Below are 14,058 nucleotides of genomic sequence, written 5' to 3'. Positions count from 1 at the left end.
GACCAGGCTGGCCTCAAACTCAGAGAGCCCCCTGCCTCTGCCTCCTGAAAGCCGGGATTAAAGGTGTGTACCACCACCACCCAGCTGGAATTTGTTGGTTTTGAATTCATGACCCTCCTGCCTTTGCCTTCTGTGTGTTGGGATTACAGCATCTGCCCTAAATGCTGTAATAGAACAAGTGAATAAATAGCCACTTTATGTTTTTTTTCACACTTTTTGGGAGGTCTGGCCCTCCCTGCTGAAAATAATTACTTGTATACACTTAAGACCAGAAATTTGTCATTTGGTACTTTTTTTTTTTTAAGTCAGCTTAAAAGGTTCTTTGCATCTTTGGGCAAAGATGTGAATTTTTTTGTCTTTAATAGATTTATCCTTTAAAATTTCTAGGTGAGTATGTGTGTGTGTTTATATTAACATTGATGTGGGAAGGCTACACGAATGTGCGCATTCATGTGGGGTGTGCAGATAGCCAAAGGGCAACTTCAGGCCACATCCTCAGAAATCCGCCCTGTCTTCCCTGAAGCAGAAACTGTCGTTGGCCTGCATCTCTTCAATTAAAGAAAGCTGGCTGGCCAGTGAGCCTCCGGCCTCTTCCCATTGCTGGGTTACGGATGTGGACCAACCATGCCTAACAGTTTTCTGTGGCTTCTGGGGATCAAACTCAGTTCCCCAGGGATGGGAAGCAAGCACTTTATCCTTATCAACTGAGCATCTCCCCAGCCCCAGATTAACATTTTTAACTTAAACTTATTTTTTATCTAATACATGAAAACATTAAAAAGTATTAATGCATTGAATTAATGTTTCTCATCCATGTCTATATTGTATAATGTTTAGTTCTGGGTAAACATCTTTCTATTCAAATATTTGTCACTTCTTTATGGTAAGAACATTGAAAATCAATTCATTAAACCACACAGTATATCATTGTTAGCTAGCAGACATTTCTAACCTGCAGCTGTGGCCGCATGTGTCCCAGGATAGCTATGACCACGACACAGTACATTTGAGGGGACATTATCCTTTCCCGGTATTAAAAAGTTGGACCCCAGTAGTCATCTTGCTATGCAATAGGACATCAGAACTTTTGTTGTTGTTTGTTTGTTTTTCGTTTTTCAAGATAGGGTTTCTCTGGGTATAATTTTGGCTGTCCTGGAACTCTCCGTAGACCAGGCTGGCCCCAAAGAACATCAGAATTTCTTATTCCTCTTTATTAGCTTTGTACATTGATCAGCTTCTGCCCATCTCACTCCACGCACCAGCCTCTGGTAGCCATGTTCTATTCTTGACTATGTGAGATCCCTGGCTTGATTTCACATGTGAATGAGATCATGTGGTACTTGCCCTTTGCCTCAGATAACTGGGTAGCATTTTTTTTTATTGTCAAGCAGTATTTTATTGTGTATTTGGACCACATTTTCTTTATTTGTTCATTGGCTCATTGACCCCTAGGCTGTCCACTCTTCCAGATTGCTGAGACGAGTGTTGCAAATAAAGATGAGAGGGCAACAGTTCCCTCAGGCACTCACCTCTCCAAGGACTGAGATTGCTGGGTCATGGTGCTTCTGCTCTTGTTATGTTTACACTGATAACGTGCGAGAGTGTGGGTGCACTTGCGTGAACTTCTCTCTTTCTACCATGTGGGGTTCAAGGATCAAACCCAGGGCGTTAGACTTGTCAGCATCTCATGGCCTGTTTTTAACTTTTGGGGGAACTTCCATGCTGTCCTTCACAGGGCTGGACGAGGTTCCGTTCCTCCCAGCAGTACATGAAGACTCTGATCCGCTCATCCTTGCACTTGTTATCTTTCTTTCTGATAGCAGCTCTCCTGGCTGCTGAGGTAGTATCTTATTGTAGCTTTAATTTACACACTCCTGGTGAGTTGCTTTGAGTATTTTTTCATGTCTATTTACCATCTTTATGTCTTCTTTTGAGAAACTTCTAACATTTTCAATTAACATCTTAAAAGTGATGCAAACTGGTGAGATGAAAAAGACACAAAAGCCTGACTTAATACAAGCTTTCTACAGCAGATATTTTACTGTCTAAGCCATGCAGCTTTTCAGAGAAGCCTCATTCTTCTTATTGTGATTCTGCATGATGACTGAGCTGTAGAAGATGCTTTCTCACATCTGACCCGTTCACCACCAGGTGTGTCATTCCTGCTCCACAGTGTGGCTGTGATGCCTGTCAGAACTTTGAATCACTTTTTGACCAAGAGGATGTGGCCCATAGAATTATGTCCCCTAGTAGCTGTTAGCTATTTCCCCCTTCTTAAGTCAAAACATTCACCCTACTTCCCTTTTCTGTCTTCTAGCATGGTAGAAGGTACTAAGCATTAGAAAGAAGGGCTACATGATGGGGCGAGTTAGAGGCTGGGGAGATGACCCAGTGGAGAAAGTGTTTGCAGTGCAAGCATGATGATCAGATCCCCAGAACCCACATGAAAGTTTTGTGGTCATGGTGTAGCACCTGGAAACTCCCAAGATGGGCCAGAGAGTCCCTGGGACAGGCTGGCTAGCTAGAGTAGCCAAGCCAGCAAGCTCTGGATCCAGTGAGGGACGCTTTCTCAGTAAGTGGAGAGAAATCCAGGAAACCACCTTGGGGTAAGCCTCTGGTTTCCACATGCATCTGTGCACACACATCACACGAACACAAATAAAAAGATAGGGGAACTGATGTAAAGACAAGGAACGACACTTGGGAAAGTTTCAGCTGTGGGAAGCCAGCTAGGGGTGAGTTCACAGATAGAAATCTGGTCCTGCAGGCAGGAGTCACTTACCTCTGCAGATCACATACACAGCCAGCATTTATGAACCTGTGCTGTGCTAGCTGCTGCACTTCTTCTAACAGGAAGCTTCAAACAAGACAGCTTTGGACAGTGGAAGGATCTATTATCTAATGTGGAAGTGTCAGACTTCTAAATGTTTGTGAGGAACAGCCTGCTGCAGGCAGCATCAAGGCAGTTGGAACAGGATAAACCAAGCCTACTGTCTAGAACACGCATCTTTCCTTTATTATCATTTAATTCCATTCCCAGTCTCTGTAAAGCTGTAGATCTGTGTTATCTGCCTACATGGTACAGATACTAAACCAGTTATTTCATATTTTGGCAAGTGAAAATGTTGGAATCTGCCAAGTTGTCTCCTTCTGTTCCTGGCATGTGTCCCGACTGTTAACTCAGTAGGACCAACAGGTAGAGGTGGCTGTTTAGCCTGGAAAAGAGTTGAGGGGTTTCTTAAAGTGAAGTTGGATGAGGACATGAGTACTGGTAGCTGAGATCTTGCGGATCCGAAGCTAGTTACATTTTTAAAAGTGAGAAGCACGCCAGTCTAAACATCCTGACAGTTTCTGTTCAGGGCCTGAGACCATATTGTAAAACTCATTTGCATTTACTCAATGGTATGTGTAGCAGAGTTTGCTCGACACTTTCTGGAATATGTTATTTTGTGGCTAACTCATGTAAGTGGTTTGGTTTGTGAACTATAACCAAAGTGTGTTTTTGCCTGGTGACACTGATATGTCTGTGTTTATTGTGGTTGGGCAAGTTGATTCAGTGTTGCAGGTTTTTTTTTCCTTTATTTTTAAAAATTTTTTATTTATTATAATTTATTCACTTTGTATCCCAGCTGTAGCCCCCTCCCTCATCCCCTCCCAATTCTGCCCTCCCTCTCTCTTCTCCCATGCCCCTTCCCCAGTCCACTGACAGGGGATGTCCTCCTCCCCTTCTATCTGAACCTAGGCTATCAAGTCTCATCAGGAACGGATTCATTGTCTTCCTCTGTGGCCTGGTAAGGCAGCTCCACCCTGAGGGGGAGATGCTCAAAGGGCCAGCCACTGAGTTCATGTCAGAGACAGCCCCTGTTCCCATTACTAGGGAACCCACTTGGAGATTGAGCTACCGTGGGCTACGTCTGTTCAGGAGTTCTAGGTTATCTCCATTAATGGTCCTTGGTTGGAGAATCAGAATCAGAAAAAACTCTGGGCCCAGACTTTGGTTCTGTTACTCTCCTTGTGGAGCTCCTGTCCCCTCCAGGTCTTTCTATCTCCCCCTTCTTTCATAAGCGTCCCTGTACTCTGCCCAAAGTTTGGCTATGAGTCTCAGCATGTGCTTTAATACCCTGCTGGGTAGAGTCTTTCAGAGGCCCTCTGTGGTAGGCTCCTGTCCTGTTCCCTGTTTTCGCCATCTTCCAATGTCTATCCCATTTACCTGTCTGAATGAGGATTGATTTATCTTACCCAGGGCCCTCCTTCTTGCTTAGCTTCTTTAGGTGTACAAATTTTAGTATGATTATCCTATATTATATGTCTAATACCCACTCATCAGTGAGTATATACCATGTGTGTCTTTCTGATTCTGGGAGAAGTTAAACAGCAACAAATCAAGTAATCCAATTTAAAAATGGGGTACAGAGCTAAACAGAGAATTCTCTGTAGAGGAATATCAAATGGCAGAGAAACAAAGAAATGTTCAGCTTCCTTAGTCATCAGGGAAATGCAAATCAAAACGACCCTGAGATTTCACCTTACACCCATCAGAATGGCTAAGATCAAAAACTAAAGTGACAACACATGCTGGAGAGGATGTGGAGAAAGGAGAACCTTCCTCCATTGCTGATGGGAATGTAAACTTGTACAATCACTTTGGAAACCAATTGGGCGCTTTCTCAGACAGTTAGGAACAGTGCTATCTCAAGATCCAGCTATATCACTCCTAGGCATATAACCAAAAGATGCTCAAGTACACAACAAGGACATTTGCTCAACCATGTTCAGAGCAGCTTTATTTGTTATTGCCAGAATCTGGAAACAACCCAGATTTCCCTCAGTTGAGGAATGGATACAGAAATTGTGGTACATTTACACAATGGAATACTACTCAGCAATTAAAAAGAAAATCATGAAATTTGCAGGCAAATGGTGGGAACTAGAACAGTGCTGCAGTCTTAACTGTTCTATGCTCATCACATTGGTGGCCTACCCATTCGTTGGAAAATGCCTCAGAAGCTCCCTCAGGATGATACCATACAGCTAGAATTTAGAATCTTTCTTTACAATCTACTTTTTTTTTTTTTGTGATACATGGTATCACTATGTAGCTGTAGCTAGCCTAGAACACACTGTGTAGACCAAGTTGGCCTGAAACTCACAGATCTATGTGCCTCTTATGTTAGAGTCTTAAGAAAATAATTTTTGTCCCTGTCTAGTCTCAGTTGTGACTTATTGCTTTCTGAACAGAATATAGGTTTAAATTTGAGTCTTGCTATCATAAATTTGGCTTTCTAGCTTGATCATGTCTTTGTAAACATTCTGTGTGTGCTTGTCAAAGAACGTCTAGCTTGTGTGTGCTGTCTTCTATGGGCGGATCTACCTAGATCAAGCTTGTTGCTAAAATGAGTAGATTCTGGAGGAAATGATGCTTGAGGATCCCTTTAAAATCAAACACATTTTGGGGAAACGGTGGGAATGCAGATGAGCAGGATTGGCAATGAGTTGATAAACTTATGCAGCTGACTAGAAGGAAATGAGATTCTTTGTGCTATTTGTTTATTTTCTATATATAGACTTTATCACATGGAAAAAAATCTTTCCCAAGTTTTTGGCTACTTGATTTAGTTTCTGAACAACAGACTATGTTAAAATCCCTTGCTTTCTAATTGTTTTGGATTTTAGATAATATACTTTGAAGTTGTGTTCTTATATAACAGTAATTTTTTTTTGTGCGTGTGCCAGCCTTTTATTTTGATGATATATGTGATATAAATAAAGGAAGAAAATGTGAATTTTGGCTCAAATTTGAGAGTTTTCAGTCCATGAGCACTAGGCTTCATCACTGTGAACTTTTGGTGCCTGAGACATCAGAGAAGAGCTGCTCAGTCCATGCATGTCAGGAAGCAGAGGGAAAAAGGGAGTGCATCAGCTCAGAGCTACGCTACGGATCTGTCTGCTCCCCCATCCAGAGGGCCCCACTCTTTGGACTTTGTGTGCTGCCCATATTCAAGATGGTCCCTCACCTTCAATCACTGTGTTTTGTCTCAGTCATCTGTGGACATGTCCTCAGCAATGTACTCAGAAGTATGTTTTGCCAGTCTCCTAGGTACCTCTCAGTCCAGTCAAGGTGACAATTAAGATTAACTTCAACAGATTATTATCAGGTGAAATCTTATCATTAAGGAGGGACCTTCTCTATTCCTAATACTAATAACACTTTTGTGTGTTTTTCATTATATATTTTATCTGATATTAATAGTGCTGCAGGCTTGGGTTCGTCTTGAGAATTGGTTGATCTTTTTTAATGCTTTTATGTTTAGCTGTCTTACAAATAGAATATTTGCTGGATTGCATCGGGAGTTCTTTGGTTTGGGGTGTTTTGTTTTGAGACAGGATCTTTCTAGGTAGCCCTGCCCAGCCTTGAGCTCCAGGCTGTACTGCCTCTGTTTACTGCAGTGAATTACAGATATGAGCCACCATTCTCAGCTCCTTTCGTTTGATTTTTTCCTTTTGCTTTGTGTTGAAGTCTTTGATCTCATTATCTGTTTATTTATCTTTTTGCTATGCAATATGGATCCAATTCTGCCTTTCTAGACTCTATCCAGTTGTCCTAACACTAGTAATTTATTCTTGTAATCTCTCAGTCTTGTAATATTTTTCACTTTCCTAAAATCTTGGAACTTTAGTTCCAATTGTATCTGTAGACTTTCACCCATGTTGCTTCCTTTAATCTCATCATTCATTTTGCTCATTTTACTTTGAATTTATCTTCATGAACCTTTACTTGTAAAAACTCCAAAGACCTTAAAGGTCAAATTTTTCATTTGCTCCTTATGTTTCCCAAACTCTAGAAAAAGATACTGCCTTTCTTCCCAGGGAATAGACATTTCTTTTTCTTTCTTCTTGGCACATTCCTTTCATTCACTGAGGTTAGCTCCCTAGTCCTAATTCCCTCCGTAGGGCCAATGCCCAGCTGTTGTGTAGTGTTAAACCATGCTCCCTCCCCTCAGCTATCCTCTTATCTCTGGTGTTCAGACTCCTTTCCTTTCTGGCTCCTGGGGAGCTCCCTCTTTCTTAACCATTCTATCTGGATTTTTGAAGGGATTCTTTTAACCACAATTCCATCCTGTTTCAAATAGGAGGCTTTTAAAGATACCTTAGCACAGTGTATTGTAGAAACCATCACAAATTTTACACTCCAGCCAAAACAACGTGCTGTCCATGCCTATTTAATCTGCTTCCCCCTCTACACTGATCTCACCCTTGTTGTCACTATTGTCCTCCAAGTTCTGTGTTACCAAAGCTAGATACAGTGGTGCTGGCTCTGATTGTAGCTACCTGGTTGAGTGAGGCAGAAAAATCATGTGAGCCCTGGGCAGTACAGCAAGATCTTTCTCAAAACACTGCAACAAAATCCAAGTTACTCTGAGAAGCACTTTTAGCATCCTCACCCAGTCAGGTTCTGTGACCTCATCATACACTGATATTGCCCCTGTCCCATGAGCACATGTACGGGACTGTTGGTGGTGGTGGTGTTTAGGAAGTATGCTGTGAGCTAGACTGAGCTTGTTGAGGGAACACTTTCTGTTGTCGATTGTCCTTTATATTCCAAAGCAAAGTACAGTATCTAATTCAATGACATTTACTTGATGAGTGGGCATTTGGTTGATACAAGAAACATTACATTAGTCTGACTCTTCATTTCTTTAGAATTTCTCTAAGCAGAATTAACTGCTCAGGATGACTGGGGCTTGGTGTCACACAGAAAGCATGTTGCAACCATAAAATTTCATTCTGCACAGTTTTGTTCCTCACTCCAGCTGGCTTGTTTTGAGGGGCTAATGGAAATGGCATCTGACTTTTAGAGCAAATGCTGCCAGCTGCCAATGATGATTTGTTTTGTCTTTAAATTGGATTCCTTTATTTTTATTTATTTATTTATTTATTTATTTTACCTAATTGAGGTATACTTTTAGTTTATGGCAGTCAGTATTCCTATGTTAACAGGTATGAAATGTTTTTATTGGTGATTAAAAAGCCAGGTGATCACACCTTTAATTACAGCACTTGGGAAGCAGAGGCAGAGGCAGAGGCAGAGGCAGGCAGATCTCTGAGTTCCAGAACAGCCAGGAATATACAGAGAAAGCTTGTCTTGAAAATAAACAAACGAAAGTCAAAGAGACACAATTTGGAGATTAGAAAATATCCATTTTGTTAGAAACAACAGTGTCCCAAAGGCATGCTAGTAATAGTCCCCTAAACAAATCTGGCGGTGTGCCAGGTGACTGCTGTATTTCTTCACGTAGTCTTAAGAATATAGAAGTGGGTGCCAGATTGATGTGTGCAAACAACTCAAGTGGCAAGAGAGACTTACAGGATTTCTCTTGGGGATTATATAAAATAGAAGCCTTATTCACACGGCACATGGCGAGAACGCCTTGAAATGGCTGCACACCACTGGCTGGATATTTCTGAAACCCTATTGAGCTATCTCATCTTCTCTAAAATTTAGTTTTAACCTAGGTGAAAAAAGGCGTGAGTAAAACGTTGACTCAGCATTCTCCTTTGACATGTCCAAGTTTGTACACACCACTATTAGATCAAGACACGGGACTTCCACATTTCAAATAAAACACTTCATTGTTAATAGTGCATATAAATGGGTGAAAGTGTCAGTAGAAAATCAGGGATTGGGGAGACGGCTCAGTTGGCAAAGTGCTTTCCATACAATCATGAGGGCCTAAGTTTGATTACCAGCACTTGCATATGAAAAGCTGGGTGCTGTGTCATATGCCTATAGCTCCCACACTGGAGAAGTAGAGACAGGAAGGTCCTGGGACTTGCTGGCCAGCTAGTGTAGCCTAATGAGTGGGTTTCAGGGCCAGTGACAGACTCTGTCTCGAAAAATGAAGTAGAGGGTGATTGAAGAAGACCCCGGGCTTCTACCTCTGCCTTCTACACACATAACCACCCCCACCCCCCAGTGTGCGTAGGCGCATGCGTGTGCGCGCACACAGACACACAGATACACACACACACACACACACACACACACACACACACACACACTAGATGCAGGGAGGAGAGAGCCCAAACCAGAGAACAAAGTTAAATTTTCAAGGAAACGTATCTACTGTGTGCCCCAAATGGCTCTGCAATCAAATGTGCTGGCTCTCGTTTTGTAGGGTTGCACCGTTAGCCCAGACAGGTCAGGTGCTCCTGACTCTTAGCACAGTTGGACAGGATGGAGCATCCTTTCCCTTAGGTAAATGTCCCTTAGTAGACAGTCTCTGAGGATTAGAAATTCCTTTCTGAAGTTGATACAGTGTTTTTCATTTTCCTTTTATCTGCTCTCAGGTTATGTCATACATACAAAATTAATGCTACACTAAAAACTAAAAATAAATAAATAAATAAATAAATAGCATTTCTAACTCTCTTTAGTATATGTAAAGATAGGCCTTTGTCAGGGCCCTTCTTCCTGGTTCTTTTTCCTCTGCATTCAGTCAGTCTCCTAGATCTGTCTGCTTCAACAGAGGATTCTTGGTTGGGACGCTGTGGAATGATCTGTTGAAATAGCAGTTTTAAGATGATCTTTAAGGGAAAATAATAGGAAAATGCCTTTTTGATAAGAGTACAGATTGTGTTTGTTTTTATTTTACACTTAACTGATTTTTTTATCTGTAATCAGGGGAAGGTGTGGCTCATTGACTTCAATCCATTCGGGGAAGTCACAGATTCACTGTTGTTTACTTGGGAAGAGCTGACATCTGAGAACAACCTAAGAGGAGAAGTCAGTGAAGGGGATGCTCAGGAGCTGGTAAGACCTTTTAGTCCGCTCACCAGCCTTTGATTGCCTATAGGCAGGGCCTGGACCACTGGGAAGGGTCTGGTAGACACAGCTTTCCTGGCTGTTACTTCTGGTCACAGTGTTCAAAAAGGGTGTTCTACACAGCTCATTCCTTCACTGGGAAAGCAGAGTTTTTCTACTTAGTCTGTTTTCTTAGCTCTGCCTGTTGTGTTCACCTGGAAAAGCCTTCATCCTCAGTCAAGTCATAAGACTGCTTCTCTGGTCCTTGCTCCCTGCTGAGAGTGGAAGGATGCCTGACTAGACCAGGGCCTCTTCACAGTGTGACCTCTGCTTTCATGATGGCTGTCCCTGGTCACCTTTCATCTCACTTGTCCCCAGGCTGGTCCTGCTTCTCCAGGTTCCTCACTGCTTCCAGCCATTGTTCCTTGCCTTCCGCTCAGCAGATCCCTTCAGTTCTTCCATGGAAAGCAGAAAACACTCAGCTCAGTTGTCTGCAGATGCTCTTGCCAGCCTCCTGAGCCTGAGCTGTCTCTGCCGATCTTAGCCTGTGGCGCCTTCAGCCTCCCTTCCTGTCCATTAGGCTTCAGCCAAGTTCACGTAGATCCCATCTCTGCTTCTGTAACTCTTCGCTGTTCACTTTCACTATCTGTCTCCCAGCCTCACCCCTCTATCTCCCATTCACAGAACAAGGCCCAGCACAAAGCAGATTCTTGTCAGGTAACTGGTTTATCTGTGTAAGGTATGGCTGCTTTCTAAGGCTTCCTGGTCCCAACTATTCAGGTTCCTGTCTTGTCTCCCTCTGCCAGACACCAGCCATGCTCACCTAGATATCTGCCACCTGGGAAGTCTAAAGCCAAGACCTCTGTCTCTGCAGTCCTTTGAGGCACAAGGCAGCATGTAAATATATGCAAGACTTGACCAAGTGTGTTAACTAATGACTTGGGAGACAAATAACCTGTGAACTTGCAGTTCACATGAATGATGAGGTTGCAGATGATGTAAGAGGAATATGAAAAGGATTCTGGAATTCAGGGTGCTCGTTTGCCTTCACTCTGAAGGGCAGGCACTTCACTAAGGGCAAAGTGCTTGCAGGAGCACACCGCCCACTACCCACCTGGAGAAAGTGATGGCAGTTACAGAGGTCTGGCCCGTGGGAGATTGCTTGGGCACAGAGGTGACTGGCCGTGGGCCCTGGCCTGCTCAGGAGCTTCCCCACAGCACACAGGGCTGTACACAGGCAGCTCTTAGAGACCCACCTACCTCTCCCGGGAACACTACTTTGAGAGGCTTTCTATCCAGTTTTAGTTACTGTGTAGAATTATTTTAAATTCCTGATACCTTTTTTACTTTAAGGTCTTGTGTTCTTCCTTCTCTAGTACAGATGAGAACAATGGCATTGAAATTGTGCTAGTGTTTCTTGTTAGTTTGGAAAGTAGACCTTAAAAGAGAGAATGATGGACTTTCCTGTTTTCTGTTTGCAAAGGATTCTCCAGCTTTCCGTTGCACAAACAGGGAGGTCACAGTTCAGCCCAGCCCCTATCTGAGCTACCGACTGCCCAAGGACTTTGTAGACCTCTCCACCGGGGAAGATGCTCACAAGCTCATAGATTTTCTTAAGCTGGTAAAGTATATGGATGTTTATGTGCTGGTCATCCTTTCAAATTGGGGTTCAAGTATGCTGTGTGTCACTTCATTTCAGTCCTGGGCCAGCTGGACTTTTATTTGCTGGTTATAGATTAAAGGACCACAATGAAGGGGGTAAGCCACTTTATAAGTAAATAGGAGCTATGAGCTGAAGGAATAATTTATCAGTCAGGGAGATAGAAGATGACGATTATGACACACAGTCATTTTGAAAAGCTTGTGTACTGCTAGCTTTGAAGTATGTATGTTGTCGTCATGGAGAAGATGACGTCTCCTCTGCTACTACATGGTGATTGTGAATGTGGGAGTGTGTGTACCTGTGTAAGAAAGAGAAGAAAGTACCCAGGTGCCTTAGGGTTGTCGCCAGGAGCAACAATAATAAACAGCTTATCAAATTAGGTAAAGCATGTTTTCTTTTTCCATAATTTCTAGCCACGTCTTTTGTGAAGACCTCTAGAAAATTACACTTTCTGACAGCAACAGTGACCTTGGCTAGGCAGATATCCCAACTAGAATATGCTTCTTCAACACATTCTTGTACTCCTTTGACAGAAAAGAAATCAGCAAGAGGATGACTGACTGCTGCTTTGAGAATAAGTAGAAGAGGGAAGCATACCTTTTTCAGGAGGCTGCGTATAGAACACAACTTCCCGGTACCCAAACAACGTGGCGATGGGGTGGGCAGTATGCAAAAGCATTAGCTTCATATTCATGTATATTCACCAGGAAACAGATGGAAAAGCTTTGGTACTTGTAAAAAACTAACAGAATAAATGATCTTAAACGTAAGGAAGCATACTGTTCTGAAAATAAAATAACTTTCTATGAAATACTTGCTCTCTGGTTCAGTCTGTTTAAATTTATATTTCTTTTGTTTCCATTTGTTTATACCTAGCAGATAGGTGGTCACATTTATGCTTTGTAGAAATGGAAGCTCTCGTGAGAAGGGAGGAAGAGAGTGTAATGAAGTGGGAAGGATAAGGTCATGTAAAGGAAAAGCAGAAGTGAGGACTGAAGGAAAGCAAGGGGCCAGCTTGGGAGGGGAATGACTGAGAACTAAGTGTAAGGGCTCATATGGATGGTGATGCCATGAGGAAACAGTGCTTTCTGTGCTGATTAAAGAAATATGGGCACATGAGCCAGGTGACCTGACTGTGACCCTGGAAGCCGAGGTGGAAGCAGAGACCTGACTCCTTGAGAGTGTTCTGACCTCATGAACTCACATGCACACCATGAACACACAGATACAACAGATAAGCAAAATTTAAATAAAGTGAGTCTTACTTTTCCATGTAAAAATTAGAACCTCATATTGAAATAGGAAATTTTTTCTTTTTTTTTTACGATTTATTTATTTTGTATACAATGTTCTGCTTCTATGTACACCTGCATGCCAGAAGAGGGCACCAGATCTCATTAAAGATGGTTATGAGCCACCATGTGGTTGCTGGGAATTGAATTCAAGACCTTTGGAAGAATAGCCAGTGCTCTTAACCCCTGAGCCATCTCTCCAGCCCAGAAACATTTTTCTTGACTTGAGAATAGTTACAAGGACAAATAAGAATTTTCTTTCTACCAGGCTACCATGACATCTTTCATAGATGATAGTCACCACATATTAGTGAAATTATCATAGACTTAATTGTAATTTGGCTTTTTCAAAAATACATGGACTTTTGAAGGTGATAGAGTCACTTTTATTGACAGTCCAACATTTGAGTAGTTATTCTCCTCTGCCCTAAGGGAGCCCTCATTTGCTTTGGACTCACGGTCTGCCCAGGTGACTGACTGTAAGGAAAAGACATGACAGTTTCCCAGGCTGTCCATCTAGCATGCTGCCAAAGACTGTTGCAGTCATTGCAGGCATGTTTTTGCATATACAAGAATGCAAAAGGGAAACAGATTCCCGTCACAGACCATGTAAGACATACGTAATGATTTAAAGGGTTTTTGTTGTTTTGTTATATTTACAGCATTGTATGTTCAGCACTTGGTCTCTGAGCTAAGCTCATGAACTACCTTTAAGAAATAATTGTAAATGCTTTGAAATGTTGCCTTTTTTTTTTTAATTTTTAATTGCTTATGTGTACCTTGACCCATGATAGAGGGAAATTAGTGTTACAGGTTGATTTAAGCTTAGCTCTGGAAACTGGCTTTGTCAAATGGTCCTTATCTGGTTCAAAAAGATGTAAGGGCGGTGGTTCCCTGGGGGAGAACACATGCGCAGGCATGAGGGCCTGATTAGAATCCTAGCGCCCAGGTAAAACTCTGGGCGTGGCTGTGTCTGTTACTCACTTTATTGGGGGCAGAGCCTGACAGGTCCTGGGAGTTCATTGGCCTGTCAGCCTGACTGACCCAGCAAGCTTCTGGCTCCAAGGTGCTCTCTCACCGCAACAAGCCGAGTGAAGGAAGATGCCAACACACACACACACACACACACACACTTACATCTGTACAACACACACACAAGAAAAGAGTGGAGATGTGGGAAACAGACCCGACCAGCAAAATATGGCAAGGCATGATGAACAGTGCGATTCTTCGTATGAAACACATGCAGCTTTTACATCAATTTTTCTGACAAGGAAACGAGTTTACCTCTTTTTTTTCCT

General features: G+C 42.5%; 1 protein-coding gene across 3 annotated transcripts in view; it reads left to right on the top strand.

Annotated features, from left to right (window-relative positions):
• Positions 1-12,276, top strand: part of Cdc123 (cell division cycle 123) — a 48,763-nt gene extending 36,487 nt beyond the window's left edge. For 2 of the 3 annotated variants that reach the window (XM_060373044.1, XM_021656506.2), the window contains 3 exons: positions 9,683-9,811; positions 11,286-11,423; positions 11,999-12,276. In XM_060373044.1, coding sequence (XP_060229027.1) covers positions 9,683-9,811; positions 11,286-11,423; positions 11,999-12,025 — 294 coding nt within the window. In that variant the 3' untranslated portion in view covers positions 12,026-12,276. The remainder of the gene's footprint in view (positions 1-9,682; positions 9,812-11,285; positions 11,424-11,998) is intronic. The other variant, XM_060373046.1, reaches the window with a different exon arrangement.
• The last annotated feature ends 1,782 nt before the right edge of the window (positions 12,277-14,058 follow it).

The sequence above is a fragment of the Meriones unguiculatus genome, chromosome 19 (assembly GCF_030254825.1).
Source record: "Meriones unguiculatus strain TT.TT164.6M chromosome 19, Bangor_MerUng_6.1, whole genome shotgun sequence".
NCBI classification, from domain to species: domain Eukaryota; kingdom Metazoa; phylum Chordata; class Mammalia; order Rodentia; family Muridae; genus Meriones; species Meriones unguiculatus.
This window is presented reverse-complemented; position numbering and strand designations above follow the sequence as displayed.